At 33.0% G+C, this 14,851-nt stretch overlaps 4 protein-coding genes across 6 annotated transcripts; all 4 read right to left on the reverse strand.

Annotated features, from left to right (window-relative positions):
- Positions 1-1,269: 1,269 nt before the first annotated feature.
- LOC101210460 (ATP-dependent Clp protease proteolytic subunit-related protein 2, chloroplastic) lies at positions 1,270-5,184 on the reverse strand. Its single transcript, XM_004147520.3, has 9 exons — positions 5,022-5,184; positions 4,891-4,934; positions 4,710-4,782; positions 3,225-3,345; positions 2,754-2,891; positions 2,492-2,608; positions 2,171-2,239; positions 1,968-2,063; positions 1,270-1,656 (listed from the first exon to the last, which is right to left on the reverse strand). Exons 1-9 carry the CDS (start codon positions 5,081-5,083, stop codon positions 1,519-1,521), a joined length of 858 nt encoding a protein of 285 aa, XP_004147568.1. The 5' UTR covers positions 5,084-5,184; the 3' UTR covers positions 1,270-1,518.
- A 1,136-nt stretch (positions 5,185-6,320) lies between these two features.
- Positions 6,321-8,716, reverse strand: LOC101210702 (protein cornichon homolog 4). The gene is made up of 4 exons (XM_004147521.3): positions 8,250-8,716; positions 7,789-7,970; positions 6,778-6,900; positions 6,321-6,675 (listed from the first exon to the last, which is right to left on the reverse strand). The coding sequence occupies exons 1-4, from the start codon at positions 8,319-8,321 to the stop codon at positions 6,639-6,641; spliced, it is 414 nt and encodes a 137-aa protein (XP_004147569.1). The 5' UTR covers positions 8,322-8,716; the 3' UTR covers positions 6,321-6,638.
- Positions 8,717-9,524: 808 nt separating this feature from the next.
- LOC101210947 (uncharacterized protein At4g22758) lies at positions 9,525-11,216 on the reverse strand. The gene is made up of 3 exons (XM_004147522.3): positions 10,864-11,216; positions 10,116-10,326; positions 9,525-10,027 (listed from the first exon to the last, which is right to left on the reverse strand). The coding sequence occupies exons 1-3, from the start codon at positions 11,176-11,178 to the stop codon at positions 9,792-9,794; spliced, it is 762 nt and encodes a 253-aa protein (XP_004147570.1). The 5' UTR covers positions 11,179-11,216; the 3' UTR covers positions 9,525-9,791.
- LOC101219504 (pentatricopeptide repeat-containing protein At4g22760) lies at positions 10,191-14,742 on the reverse strand. 3 transcript variants are annotated; one of them, XM_004147558.3, is made up of 2 exons: positions 12,833-14,742; positions 10,191-10,326 (listed from the first exon to the last, which is right to left on the reverse strand). In XM_004147558.3, exon 1 carries the CDS (start codon positions 14,625-14,627, stop codon positions 12,885-12,887), a length of 1,743 nt encoding a protein of 580 aa, XP_004147606.1. In that variant the 5' UTR covers positions 14,628-14,742; the 3' UTR covers positions 10,191-10,326; positions 12,833-12,884. The 3 variants fall into 3 exon arrangements, with proteins under 3 accessions (XP_004147606.1, XP_031741503.1, XP_031741502.1); XM_031885643.1 differs by lacking the exon at positions 10,191-10,326 and adding an exon at positions 11,279-11,390; XM_031885642.1 differs by lacking the exon at positions 10,191-10,326 and adding an exon at positions 12,349-12,545.
- Positions 14,743-14,851: the final 109 nt, after the last annotated feature.

Consider the following 14,851-nt stretch of genomic DNA (forward strand, 5'->3'; position numbering starts at 1 on the left):
TGCTATTCTTAAAAATGAAAAGAAACTTGAAATATTGCATATTGGGAATGAACATCCAAAAGCACGTTAAACTGGCATGTAAAATAAGGATAAAAAGATCCAAAATATTTTGTTAATTGATAAAGCTATTACAACACTGTTTAAAGTGAAGGAAATTTTACTTTTATATATTGTAACATTTGTTGAGAATTATCCAAAACAAGATTCAAATACCCATAGATAACATGGACAACCTTAAGACAATAGGATAGTTGAAGAAGGTATATGAGAATGTACATTCCAAAAGAAAAATCCAAACGAATTACCAAGATAATCCAAATTCTCACGGAAGGGTCTAGCTCATAATTCACTTTTTCACTCCAACAATCCATAAATAACTTGGTCCATTTTTATTACATTCATATATGTTTGAAGTATGAAGATCATTTTTACTTTTCTTTTAAGTCAATGTTGATAATATAAATTTAAAGGAAGTTTGACAACTTGAGTAATTGGAAGAGTTGGAATGAGTTAGTCCTCTATTTAGTTAAGATTTATTGTCTCGCTATTCCCTACAACTTACCTTTCATTTTTTCTTTTTCTTTTAATTATAAATTTATATTATTTCTTTCCTATGGAAGTCTCTAAAAAAATGTTAAAAATGTAATCAAGTTGCAAGTAGATAACTCACAAGTCACTTCAAGAAGATGACAAGGCCATCAATAATGATTTTTAAATAATAATTATAGTTAAAAAAGAAATCTAGAAAAAGAAAGAAATCATTTTTTTCAATTTTTTTAATTTATAAAAAGGCCTTTTTTACATTTTAAAAAACATTTGGGACGACAAATTGGCTTTTTGAAAAGTTACAAAATTCCACACATATTTCCAATGAAAACAAGATAAAAAATTTTAATTACAAATTGTAAACTTACTAACAATACACATAAGTTTCTTTGCTTCTTTTGCAACTCTACCAAGCCACATATTTATTATTTTTGTTTCCAACTTCTTTAAAGTTTCAAACACCATTTTTCCTTAATAAGTTCCGAGGGTTTTGAAATTAGCAATATAAATAATGATAGGAAAAAAAAAATATTTTAAAAAATATCCATTTAAAAGTATATAAAAAAAATGTCAAATATAGAACATTTTGACAAAATATTTATACGTGATAATGAATTGAATTAATTCACTATGTGTAAATAGTTTGTCAAAATCCCTTTAAATATTTAGATCATCTCTAATCTTTAAGAAAATTTAATTTGGGTTAAAATTAGTAGTTAAGTCTAGGCTGAATTTATTAGCTTACAGATATAAATAGTATGCTTCTTGCCACAAATGTCCAAATTCAACCTGATATAGACCTAACCGATTGAACCATGTTAGAAAAAATTAACAAACATAATGTTTCCAAAAATCTTCCATTTAAATATAATGGATCAAAACTAGATACGAACTTTCATAAATAAATTATAATTAATTAGTTGTGTGCTTCATGTGAGCCTAAAAATAAACATGTGAAGGATTTACTTAACTCTAACCAAGCCCTGTTCCATCATCCTTGCGAGGTGCATCAGCCTTAATGCGAGCTGGCCTAGCTATACGGTCAATAAGTCCATACTCAAGAGCTTGCTGCGCATTAAATCGCTTAGTTCCACTCAAGTCCTTGTGAATCTGCATTTATCCATTTATAAAAAGTCTTTAAGTTAAGGTTGTATTTTTCAAAAACGTTTTCAAATCAGTACAATGTAAGATTCACAACTCAAAATTCAAATTTGGTGTTTGCGAGCTATGTTGCAAGTTCGTAAAAGCTCAAGACTAATAAACCAAAAAAGTCATGTTGGTTATCTCACTAGTAGCAAGAGTAGCTCAAGATTAATAAACCAAAAAAGTCATGTTGGTTATCTCACTAGTATCAAGAGTAGGTTTTGTCATGAATGAAGATATTATTATATATTTATATGCTATGGTGCTGAGGAACCGACCTTTTCAACAGGCTGGCCTGTTTTCTTAGAAAGCTCATCAAAAAGATAATCCCTGATTTTTAAGAGCTGGTTTGCTTCATTTTGAATATCATCAGCCTGTCAAGACGATTTTCAAACAAAAATGTAACAGAACAAAATGTTTAGAACTTAACAAGGCAATACATGATCAATGTGTGTGACGTGATATAACAAATTAATGATACCCGGCCACGAGCAGATCCGGCTGGGGATTGCAAAGCAATTCGTGATAGTGGCATAGCAGAGCGGTTACCCTGGACAAGGAAAGGCGTGGTAAGATTTAAAAGAGATAAAAAGGAAGGAGACAGTTAGGCAAAAGGAATGAGCATTTCCAATTTTATTTAATGCAAATAAAGAGGTTGAGATTTATCTTATGAAGTTGCATAAGATATGTTTTGATGAATATGAATGATGTGACTGATTGAAAAAATAGTGTTCACGTTTAATATATCGAAAAACTCCCTACAAAATCCAACATTTCTTTAACAATAATTGAATCTGTATACCTTTTCTCCAGCTGCTAGAAGAAAGGCTGCCATATTATAGGCCTGACCCATACAATGTGTAGCTATAGGACTCTTCAAACTTTGCATTGTATCGTAGAGGGCCAAAGTTGGAGTTAGCTGCAGAGATGCAAGGTTTCATCAGAAAACTAATAATACTAAATGAACCACTAGAATATAATTGAGAGAACAGAAAATATAAAGGATAAATATGGTGGAGCGGATCCAAATAAAAGATATAAATTTGTAAACATATTTAACTCACATCTCCACCTGGGCCATTTATGTAAATATAGAGTTTCTTGGAAGCTTCAACGCTGTCAAGATACAGCATTGTTGCCAAAATTTGATTGCTAAACTCTTCATCAACGTAATCCCCAATGAAGATAACTCGTTCTCGATACTGAACACAAGAAAAATCGTGAGGTTATAAAAGTTCGGTACTTTATATATTTATTTACCAAAAAGTTGGTTTTTATATTCAGAGATTCTAGCCAAAAGAATTAAATTTGGTATAAATGGACAGGAAAGAAAATAAAGGCAATAATGTAACAAAATGATAAAACCAACAGCAGCATCTTTCTACTGTGAAAAATACACTGATGCTAATAGTAAATTTTGTGGTAACTTAATTGTAGGAAACTCGTGTCGTGGCTGATGAGTCTCATAATGTCAAACTGAAATTCTGCTCAGCCTTAGTCAGAGCCAAAATTACATAACTAGATCTATCACTTACCAGTGCATTCCACAAATCAACCCATTGCCAAAATCCCTCCCCAGGAGTTTTGTAAGGCACCCTTGGAGTCCCTATAGGCATCATCTGAAATTGTGCACGAGCAGCCTTTTTGTTATTTGTCCTGCATGTAAAGTAATGAATTAGAAGAAACACATTAACTGCCAGATGAATGCACGTTGCAACAGAAACACCTCTTTTAATTGCTCTTCAACTTTGTAGTCCTTACAGATGTCATTGACACAGAAAGCACCAATCAGTAGAATCAAAATGTAGGAAATAAAGATTTTGAATGGAAAATGTAGGAAATAGCAGGCCCCGTTTGATAATGATTCTTTTTTTAATATATATATATACACACACATATATTGTGCTTGACCATTGTTCCTTGAGTATGATTTTCAAATTTATTTAAAAAAACATTTGAATTCTTGTCAAATTTCAAGAAGAAAATTAAATTTTTAGAAATTAAAGAAAGGTAGTTTGCAAAAACTTGTTGGTCTATTTGAAATTTGGCTAAGAATTCAAATGTTTCCATAAGAAAGATGAAAATGATTGTAAAGAGAATTTGAGAAAACAAACATAAATTTGAAAAACAAAAACTAAATGGTATGTCAATCAGGGCTAAATGTTTACAAATAGTTGCATAATATGTATGTATCTATTGTATGAAAATCACAGCTTTCGTTGAGAATAAAAATGAAAGAATACACAGGCATACAAAAAATCAAGTCGACAAAAAGAGGAAACTCCCTTTACAAGAAGGGACTCCAACTATGCGAGGTAACACCTATAAAATAATTACATAAAATTATTGAAATCGAAGTCCTAAGATAAACATGATAATGATCAAGGGACCACACCTCTCTAAGATCCCTTTCCATTCGCCTAAACATCTTACTGTTACATTCACCCCATAAAACCCAGAGAACTGCACACACTCAAGCAAGCCAGAGAAATTGGCCTTTCTCTCCAAAAGACAGATCGAGGAGGAACTCCTCGGTCATAAGGTATGACCATGTTATGATAAATTTCAGCACACATCCACTGTCCGTCAAACACTCGGATTCAGTAACTGATGGGAAAGAAATGATATCCAAAAGAAGTAGTGCAATTCCCATATTCAGTTAGAACAGGAATAAAATCGATAGTATTTTCTGCACGCCACCCACTATAAGAAAAGATTTCAAGTCAATCTCTCCTTAGTCTAGCATTTATGTCACATGATTTTTCAAACAGGAAAACGATACTATTTCATGAAGGAAACAAATGAAACATTATGTATAAATAGTCATTATATATAGCAACCTAGGAGCTAGCAGTAATAAAGGAAGAAATTTTAGCAAGATAAATATATTTTAGGAAGAACGAGAACTTAAGAATAAGCATAGAATGTCATGAAGGTCCAAGAACTCTAATTGATTAATATCATCAGAATTTAGTTCCAAATGCAAAACAGGATGCAGGCTTAGCTAAAGCTACAATTACCTGGTCTGCAAACTTTTGTGAACTTTTCCATAGAATTCAGCAGTAATATTAGGTTTTGCTCCTCCGAATGGACCTTAAAATTTGAAAGAAAAAAACAAACAAACAGATACCATAAGTGAATAACAAGCAGTCAAACAGATGAGTAACAAGCATCAAGAAAAGGAAGGGAATGGAAGCTCACTAGCTGATTGAGGCTTTAATCCCGTGTAAACCTTGGTTGCAACGCTAGCAAAATTCAGAAACCCGAAACGAAATCAGGTAAGCGGTGAGAGTAGCATAAAGATAAACTGATAATCGGAAGAGAAGGAAAACCTGAGAGAAGGCTGAGAAACTTTGATTTGAGGTTGAAGACAAGGAATAGAAGTGACTGCCATTTCCAAGTCGATTACAGAACTCTCAATGCAAAAGAACTTAGACCCGTTTTGGGTCTAATTCTGGAGAAGATGACACAGCGGCCAGCGCCGAAGGATCAGATAACGTCAGCAAATTCTAAATTAGGCCTTTTGGGCTTCTACGAAATACGCTCAACCCGATAAATTATTAGTGGGCTCCAATTAGGCCCATTGTGTCTGCGTTTGAGTATTTAATATTAAGAAAAATTGGAATGATGACAATAATAATTAATGAAATAGTAATATTTTTAAAAATTGTAAATATAGCAAAACTATCACCGATAGACTTGTATCGTTGATAGACTTCATATGATATATCAATGATAGACCAATATTTGCAACATAGTCTATTAGTAATAGACTTATATCAGTGATAGAATTTGACAAATTTTGCTATATTTGCAAATTTTTTAAAATTGTGCTATATACTTAATTAATTTGAATTTAATTGTTAAATTTGCAACTATCTCAATTATAATTGATAGATCATTCATCGTAATTATAATTGATGATCATTTTATGAATTATAATTAAGAATATAGCAACATTTTAAAAAAATTATAAATATAGTAAAACTATCATTGATAGACAGACTTGTATCGCTGATAAATTTGTATGATTTATTAATGATGGACCAATATTTACAACATGGTCTATCAATATTTACAACATGGTCGATAGACATCTATCATTGATAGAATTCGACAAATTTTGTTATATTTACAATTTTTTTAAAATAATTAATAATGTTATATACTTAATTATTTTACCTTTAATGACTAAATTTGCAACTATCCCTTGAGTATTTAGGGATATTTAATATTATGTGGTGTAGACTTAGTAATTCATTTAATCTCTTTTAGTTTTTGCAGTATTTTAGGATGTTTTTAATCATATTGTGGTGTGGCTGAAACCTAAATCTAATGAATAACCTTCATTATTATCTTTGTAAATCTATTTCTTGCATAGACAATATGACTTCGAACCTTCCATAAATTATGAAATTTAGTAGATAATCCATATCAATGCAAGAGCTGATTATGGACGAATTTCTCTCTCGATTATAATAATGCAAACAATTGACTTCCAATTCTCAAACGACGATCGTCTTCAATCTCCATTAACACATATCAAATTGGTGCAAGTATTCTTTTATGCATTATTATTATTTGAACTAAATTCTTCCTAAAATTCTTACATAATTAACATAAAAAAGCGATTTTTTTGACAAATGCAAATACGTCTTCGGTCCATAAACAAACTCTATTCTCTTACATCATGTTAAAGGCTTTCTCTAAACGTAACAAGAATCTCATCTTTATAGTTTTTAAAATTTTCGTTTATAGACATCACTGCAAAACAGGGGCAGCATTTGGTGGCTATCAAAACCTTTAGACCTTACTCACAAGGCAATTATTTGTCAAAAATTACAACACAAAGAAGATACCCTAAGACAAGTTTTACACAAAGCTTTGTAGTGAGCCGCACAGTGGCATTATCTCCTACAAGACAACAATTTGCACTTTGCAGAATCTATTCAAGACTCGTGATCCTCCAACGCGCTGTAAATTAACCTGCAAATTGGAGAAACAAAGAAGAGAGAAGACAATGATTAAAACAAATGATGTCAACAATAAGATCTCAAACTTTGAAAACGCTCTCTTCAATTGGATTACCAAAATATGGAAAGAAAGAGAAGAGAAACAAGATAGACAAGTTTGAAAAGCCTTTGCTTCTTTTCCCAAGGTAACTGATTAAATATCTCAGTAACATCTACCAAGTGTTTTCGTTGAGTGTACCTAAATCATGAGAAAACACACATTAGACGGATTTAAGTTGGCATGAAGAATTACCAACAACAAACAAGTCACGTAATAAACCATACGTGCACCAACCCAATCTCAAATACGAAAGTTTGGCTTATCTCAAATGATATCCATTCAAGTTCCAGTCACAGAACTGTAGTATGAAAGTTCAAAGGGATTGTCCATGAGACGTCCCTAGTCCTTTACATTCTTAACCATCCCAAAAGATTAACTTATCTGAAAACTAACACTATTAATCTAAATCTCAGAAATTTTAGGTGCTTTGACAATTGCAAATGTAGCAATTAGTTCCAAAGTATTTGTAGATATAGCACAACACAAAATAATTTGAAAATATGGCAAAATTTAGATCTAGTTCCCAAAGAGTATCAATGATAAACCACATCATTGGTGGGAGTCTATCAATAATAGACCATATCACTGGTAGAAATCTATCAACGATATAGTATATCACTAATAGATTTTGTTATATTTCTAATTCTTTATAAATGTTACCATACACTAAATTATTATCCCTAAAAGTGTTACCACTGCAATTACCCTTGAAGCAATTCATACATTTAAAAGGAAAGGTTGTAAAATTCAGTACTTAGATGCTTTCACCCGCTATCCACTCAACAGGACTTGGCTACTAAGTGTTACCAACTTACCCGGGCATATAAGAAGAGATAGGCAAGCCCCTTCATTCAAAATATACACATTTCATTTTTCATTTGGAATCCAGAGGATAGAATATGAAATTCAGATAGCTCAAATTGGGAACCAACATGAGGATAGTACGTACAGCCCACTAAATATTATGCATCTATATCTCTAATAGTAAAAAGTCCGATCAAAGACGAAAGAAATAGAGAAACTTACATTCGTAAATTATAATAAAGGCACGGCATACACAATAATGACATAACCCAATGCCCTGACAAGAGATAGAAGATGCACAAGACTCCTTGGGTGATGAACTCAGGCACAACTACTTTGTTTATCCGTGATGAGGAGTCGTAAGGGTTGATATAATCAAACTCAAGATCAGCTAGGCACATTAGCTGCAACAAGTTTCAAAAGTATCATAAGTTCCATAGTTCCAACATTGTTTCACTTTCACCAATGATATTAGGCAATTAACAACAATATATGCTAATTCAAATATTCATATATAAGACATACTTGGAGAATTAAGACATCAATTCTACAGAACTAACCCAATAAACATATATAATAAGCCAGAAGATTTCCATCATCGAGTAATTTAGTTATAACAAATCAAGAGAAAAAAAGTGAAGGAAATGGTTATAAAAACAGAAATTCTAGGGTTTAGAGAGAACCTGAAAAACGACAAGCATGAGAAGGGCAATGATAAAAAAGAAGGAGAGGAGCCAGACGTAGATATCAGCCATAGTAATGCCCTAAACTTGTGTGTCTGTGTCTCCACTTGCTCCCTGTGTGTTTGATTTGAAATCAACCTCAATGCCGCAATATGGCCATCGGAAATACACGCGCCGGCGGCAGGGGAAATGAATTGAAGGAGGTGGTGAAGGAGTTTAAAAGAAATATGCAGAGTGAACGGCGCCGGAGACAAATTCCTGGGTGCAAACGACCGATCGCATCGGGATGATTAAATTTTCTCAAGGCGACGGCAGGCTCTCAACACCACCTCTTTTTTTCTTTTTCTTTTTCTTTTTCTTTTTTTTTCCTTTTTTTTCCTTTTTTTCCTTTTTTTTCTTTTTTTGATTTTTTCGTCTTCTGAAACAGAAGTGCTTGAAGTTTCTAAACTGCTTTCTTCTTCCAGAGGCGATTCCATTTTCTTTTATAGTCCACACAAAAGTATATTTCTCGTCCTCAAATTTATTTTTAGTTGCATTTGGGTCCTTTCAAACTTTGTTTTTTAGCACCTCTAATCGATTCAACACTCCCACGTGGCATTTTCTTTTTTTTTTTTTGGACAAGATGTATCATCCTACTTTAATCAATAATCACAACAAACCTAAAGGATGAAATAGTAATACTTTGATCCATTCTAAGATACCTATTCACTTACATTAATGAATTTTAAAAAATCACTAGAAAATTTCAAGAAAAATGCAGAATTTGCCACCGTCGCAACGTTTGATTGGACAGTTTTGTAAGATGTGGAAAAATAGTTGTCGCCCTAAATGCACCTAAAAACTCTTCAAATAAAAATATTTTTTTAAAAAAAAGTGAATTTGACATGTGACAAACAATCAAATTTAATGGGATGCATTCCAAGCATTTTTTTTTTTTTACCAAAACAGAATACCCAATGTGTAATTAAGTCCTACAAGATGAGATATAATTATAGTTTTCATATGGATCAATAATATATTGAGAAAATCCAAAACAAAACATTGATTGTTTAGATGTACGATGAACATAAATAAAACATTTTTACTCATACGTTATGTTGCTTATTTTGATTAAAAACATTATTTCAATAAACGAAGATGTTAATAGTGAAAGATCAAATAAATTAAAAGTTATTTCTACCCTATTTGGACTAGATGGTTGAATCAAGGTAGAAGAGAATCAATCATTTAAAGAAGAGTACATACACATGGATAGAAACCACATAATGGAGAATGTGAATAAAAGTTTAGGAATTGAATTCTCTCTATTTACTATAACAATCTTGTAACCATACAATGTTCAATGGTTCACAAATAAGAATATATGCTATATACAATTAAAGCCTAAATCAAATGGTATTTCTTTCCATTAGTAAGCTTGACAAATCTCCTCTTATGAAATGACAAAATAACCAAATGATAAAGAAAATAGAAATGGAAAAATAAGGTTAGAGAGTGACATATATATGTTGTGTTACTCTTTGAAATTTGTTAGACACGATCTTACTTCAAACAGATAATAAAATTCCAGAGCTTTCTTGTTCTTCTTACAATTTTGCCCATTTTTCTAGCAAAGAAGCTAGAAAGCAAGAAACCAGGAGGAATTGGTAAGGCAACATCGTCCATTGTTTCTTTGGTAATACCTCGTGGTGAAGTAGTCGATGATTCTCCTCCATGGGTCTTTCGAAGATAAAAACTTCTACTACCAAGTTCTCCAATAATGTCTCTTCTGTCAAGACCTAAGCAAATGATATAGAATGACAACTCAATTGTCGTTTTCTTAAATTTCAAAGCGAGTATAGTAAATTAAGAAATAATTTGTCATACTCTGGAGGCTGAAATAAGAGCGATGCAATTCAAAGGAGGATGGTGATGTAGTTGGTTCAAGCTTTGGAGTTCTTCCTTCTTCAACATATTTAGCAACAACTAGTTTAATTGTGTCGTCAACATTAGATCCTAGTTTAACCATGGCTCGTACTGGTCCTGGGCTCCCTTCAACCGTCACATTGATCACTACTTTAGCATCTTTCTTGTAGCCCTGCATTAAAGAATCCCTTTTGAATATCAATAATGTTTTGTATACTAAAATTAAGATGAAGTTAATTTAAAGAAATATACTTGTTATGAAATCTACAAATAAAGAAGAAGAAAAAGTAAACAACAACAAATCGATGCATAGATATATATGCTATGAACTAACTCTAACTTAGTTACATTTTAGGTAGAATCAATTTTTATAAAAACATTTAGAGAGTTAGTAGACTATGAAAGTTTATATAAAACAATTATTTAAATCTTTTTTGGTCAAAATCAGAAATAGCACGCCAACTAAATTTCACTGTAAGAAATTATGCTTGGTCATATAGAGCAGTAGATAACATATTCAAGATGTTCTTAGTCATCCTAAACAAATCAAGAGCCAAACCAAAGAATACACTAACATGATAGAAATGGAAAATAAATATCTAAAGAAGCGAAGAATTAGGCCATAATTATATCTCCTAATTTTCTGATTATCTGATTTAAAGAAAAGCAATAATCGCTGATTTGCAATAACAATAACCGGAGCCCTAACCTCGAGTAGTTGATCGGTTGAAGGAATCAACAGAGGAGATGAAGCAAAGGCTTCCGAAAACGTATGAGGACGAAAAATAACAACCTCTTCCCCTTCCTTCTCCGAGGAAAAATTCCGATCAGCGGCGGCGCTGGTGATGGCAGTGGTCCAAAGGTTGGGTTCCGAGGAACATCTGGTGAATTTGGAGGGCTTGGAAGGAGTGCGATTCGTCGAGGGAGTTCTCCGGTGGGGAGATTGAAAGAGAATATGGCGTGTGTGGTTGTTGGATGTACTGGAAATGGCCGGAATTCTTCGCCGGAAACTGGTGGTCGACATAAATGGGTGAAGGGAAAGTGATTGGGGAAAGGGGTAGTTGACAGTTTTAGCGTGGGAGTTGAGGGACCTTGGCTTTTCCGCGGGGGATTGTTTTATGGTCGTTTTCTTCGATAGGAACGGCGTCGTTTATATGTTGAGGTTAGAAAACGCCTTCTCATGACTTTGTTTAGGCATCGAGGTGGGCCCCCGCCGTAGCCGACCATGCACGTCATCTTCGTATTAAAAGTTCACAGTTTCTTTTAATCAAACCCAAACGCGTATTCATACTTCTAATTCTACTTTGTAATTTTCTGATTTTATACTCTTCTAATAAAGTACTAGTGAAATCCAAATCAGCTTAAGCTTTTTTAGTCATTTAAAAGGGTTGTATATAATATTTAAAATATCGATATAGTGTCATAATTTTATCGAAATTTCAATGATCTATAAAATTTTAATTCTAATGGATATTTTTTAAAAAATATAAAAACAAAAAAAAAATCAAAAGCTAAATTTACGATAATTTAAATAGGTTGTCTATCCAAAACTATCCATGGAAATTTAAAACTATGGTTATATATGGTTGAATTAAATAAAAAAATAATAATAATGATAACTCGTAACCTTGAATTTCGACTTAAATTGTATGTGCACCACTATGAGTAATTAGTTGTAACAATTTTAATTCTAGCATTTTAAATACTCATTTTCAAAAACAAAAAGTTAAATAGTTAAAAAATGATGTACAAGTAATTTAAATCTTAAATACCATATTTGTTTTAAAAAAATAGTTTAAGTACTTTAAATTATTAAATTTAAAATGAGTAACAATTTGATTCTTTTACTTTGAAAATTATTATAATTTAATCTCTATTAAGATAAATCTCTAACAAATAAAGTCAAACTTCTGATAAATAAAGTCAAACTTTTGGTTGATAACAATTTAGTATTTAGAGTTTAATAAATAGAAAAATTAAGAAATTTGCTACTTCTTCTATTGTCAATTTGATTTGATTTGAGATATAACTATATCTTATCGAATATGGTTTCAGAAGTCATGAAAACAAGAGTTGAAATCATAAAAATAATAAAACTAAAATTCAATGAGTAGAAAATTTGATGGAAGTATTTAAACCCGAGGTTGAAATCATGCATCAATACTATGTCAATAAATTGACAGGGTGGTTTTAATTTTAAAAAATGATGTGATGACATATAATCATGTTGCAGTTTGATACATTTATAGATTATAAATTTGTCTGACGTATTCCTATTTTTTCTAAAATAAAAAATAAAGACAAATTTGAGTTACATAAATTATCTTCCTTGTTGATTTTCTCATCTTCCTCACCTCTGGTTGGATTTTGATCTGAGCGATTTTTATATCGCTAGGCAACAGTGAAAGACCCAATATTAATTTCACTCAAAACATCAAGATAAAGATTAAACTTTTTTAGGTAATTTTCCTTAAATAAAATTATGTACAAGTTAACAATTGGAACTAAGTAAAATACAAATGAGGAAACAGGATGGACATTTCCAGCTATTTCAAAGAAGCCAATTCATGAAAATAATTCATCTTAGAAGTGAAATTCGCAAGTTAACAATCAAGAACTTAATATTAGGAACAGAAAGGACTTAAGGATCAAGAACTTATAATTTTTAACTTTAGTACCTGTTTTTTCATGGAGAAAGGATGTTTGAAGCAAAATTCAGAGGATATTTATTCAGCTTTCAGATTGCTCCATCCAACTACACCCAGATATCTTGGCAAATATTTTATTTCCCATGGCTTTTCTCATCCTCTTAGCATCATCCCACCTCTCCATAGAAGAGTAAATGTTGGCTAGAAGAGACCGATATCCGGTTGTATCAGTCACCAACTTCGAGCAATTTCGAGCTGCTATCTCACCAAGCTCAACATTGTTATGTAATTTACATGCATGAAGCAAGGCTCCCCAGACACCGGCATTTGGCTGCACTGGCATACTGTGTATAAGCTCATATGCTTCTTCTAACCGCCCCGCCCTCCCCAACAGATCCACCATGATCCCGTAATGATCAGCTAGTGGCGCAAGTCCATGGTCCTTCATGGACGAGAAGCAAAGGTAACCTTCATCAACTAAACCGGCATGATTATACGCTGTAAGAAGTCCAGCATAGGTCACTAGATTCGGGCAGATGTTAACTCTTAGCATCTCTTTGAATAACCTGATTGCTTCATGGGCCTTACTATTTATTCCACATCCAAAGATCATAGCTGAATAAGCGACTAAATCCCTCTTTTTCAGACCATTAAACAGCTCAAATGCCCTGTTGATGTTCCCGGATTTTGCATATAGATCTACTAATGCAGTCGCCAAATGATCATCTAACTCAATCCCAAGTTTTTCCATATATGACTCAATCCAAGTACCATAGCTCAGATTTCCCAGCTGAGTACAAGCAGATATAACGCTAGCAAAAGTCATCTCATCGGGTTGGATATTCACATGGGGTTGAAGCATTAGGTTGAATAACTCCAATGCTTTGTTAGGCATACTATTTTGTGAATAGCAAGCAATCATGGCGTTAAATGAGAGAAGCTCCTTCTCACTTTCCTCCATCTTATCAAAGAGCTCATAAGCAGAATTAACCTCCCCAAGCTTCGAATACCCAGCAATCAATGTAATCCGTGTAACATTATTTCTGTTAGGCATTACATCAAACAGGTTTCTCGCAGCCTTCATGTCTCCACAATTCACATAGCCACCGATCATCGCATTCCAAGAAGCCGAACTTTTCTCCCCCATTTGTTGAAATAAACAGCACGCTCGATCCATATTTCCAGAATTGGAGAATCCTGTCAACATCGAATTCCAAGATATGGCATCTTTCACAGGCATTTCATCAAACAATTTTTGAGCGTCAACTAAGTTCCCAATTTTCACATAACCAGACAAGATTGAATTCCACGAAACCACATTTTTCTCGGTCATCTCATCAAACACCTTCTGAGCAAAACCCATATCTCCCAGCTTTGAGTAAAAATCCACAAGAGCAGTTTGCACGTAAACACAGCGACAAAATCCCAACTTATAAACCTGAGCATGAATACACCACCCACGAAACTTACACATAATCCTACCGCAAGCTCTCAAAGTCGAGGATACGGCAAAAGTGCTCGGATGCAGTCCCAATCTCTGCATCTGAACATAATGGGCAATTGCTTCCATGAACTGACCATTCTGGGAAAAGAACCGAACGGCGCAGGCCCATGTGAAAGCATCTGGATTTCGTGAATGGTGAAGAATTCGTTGGAGATAACGGGATACAATTCTGGCGCAAGTGAACTGAGAACGAGTGATTTGACGGACCAAGCAAGACTCGAGATTTGGAAGCCCATTGACAAGAATCTGGGCATGAATTTGAGTAGCTTGTTTGACATGTACAGAGCTGTTCAAGAAGAACTTTAGATCCGAACCGAGCATCAGAACTGGAAGCGGTTCTTGAATCCACACCCTTTGCGTTCATCTGACTCGTCGCTCAACGGGAAATTTCCCATCTTTTGGGCTCTACAGTCTATTTCTTGCCTACCTATGCATTGGATTTAATGATAATAGATGAGTAAATTACTAAATTATATTCATATTTATTGCGTGTAATATTTTTGTTTAAGCAAACTTTATAAAAAAAATAAGATTAAAAGATTTAC

The sequence above is a fragment of the Cucumis sativus genome, chromosome 5, assembly GCF_000004075.3.
Source record: "Cucumis sativus cultivar 9930 chromosome 5, Cucumber_9930_V3, whole genome shotgun sequence".
Taxonomy (NCBI): Eukaryota; Viridiplantae; Streptophyta; class Magnoliopsida; order Cucurbitales; family Cucurbitaceae; genus Cucumis; species Cucumis sativus.

Excerpts from the sequence above, each read along its gene's own strand:
- LOC101210702 (XM_004147521.3), bottom strand. The coding sequence starts at position 8,321 with ATGGCTGATATCTACGTCTGGCTCCTCTCCTTCTTTTTTATCATTGCC. Across the intron at positions 7,971-8,249 it reads TCATGCTTGTCGTTTTTCAG|CTAATGTGCCTAGCTGATCT; the intron begins GTTCTCTCTAAA and ends AACTTGTTGCAG. Across the intron at positions 6,676-6,777 it reads CTCTTTCTTTCCATATTTTG|GTTAATTTACAGCGCGTTGG; the intron begins GTAATCCAATTG and ends TCCAATTTGCAG.
- LOC101210947 (XM_004147522.3), bottom strand. The coding sequence starts at position 11,178 with ATGTCGACCACCAGTTTCCGGCGAAGAATTCCGGCCATTTCCAGTACA. Across the intron at positions 10,327-10,863 it reads CAACCGATCAACTACTCGAG|GGCTACAAGAAAGATGCTAA; the intron begins GTTAGGGCTCCG and ends TCTTTAATGCAG. Across the intron at positions 10,028-10,115 it reads CTCTTATTTCAGCCTCCAGA|GTCTTGACAGAAGAGACATT; the intron begins GTATGACAAATT and ends TCATTTGCTTAG.
- LOC101210460 (XM_004147520.3), bottom strand. The coding sequence starts at position 5,083 with ATGGCAGTCACTTCTATTCCTTGTCTTCAACCTCAAATCAAAGTTTCT. Across the intron at positions 4,783-4,890 it reads ATTAAAGCCTCAATCAGCTA|GTCCATTCGGAGGAGCAAAA; the intron begins GTGAGCTTCCAT and ends TCAAATTTTAAG. Across the intron at positions 2,609-2,753 it reads TAAATGGCCCAGGTGGAGAT|CTAACTCCAACTTTGGCCCT; the intron begins GTGAGTTAAATA and ends GCATCTCTGCAG.
- LOC101219504 (XM_004147558.3), bottom strand. The coding sequence starts at position 14,627 with ATGCTCGGTTCGGATCTAAAGTTCTTCTTGAACAGCTCTGTACATGTC.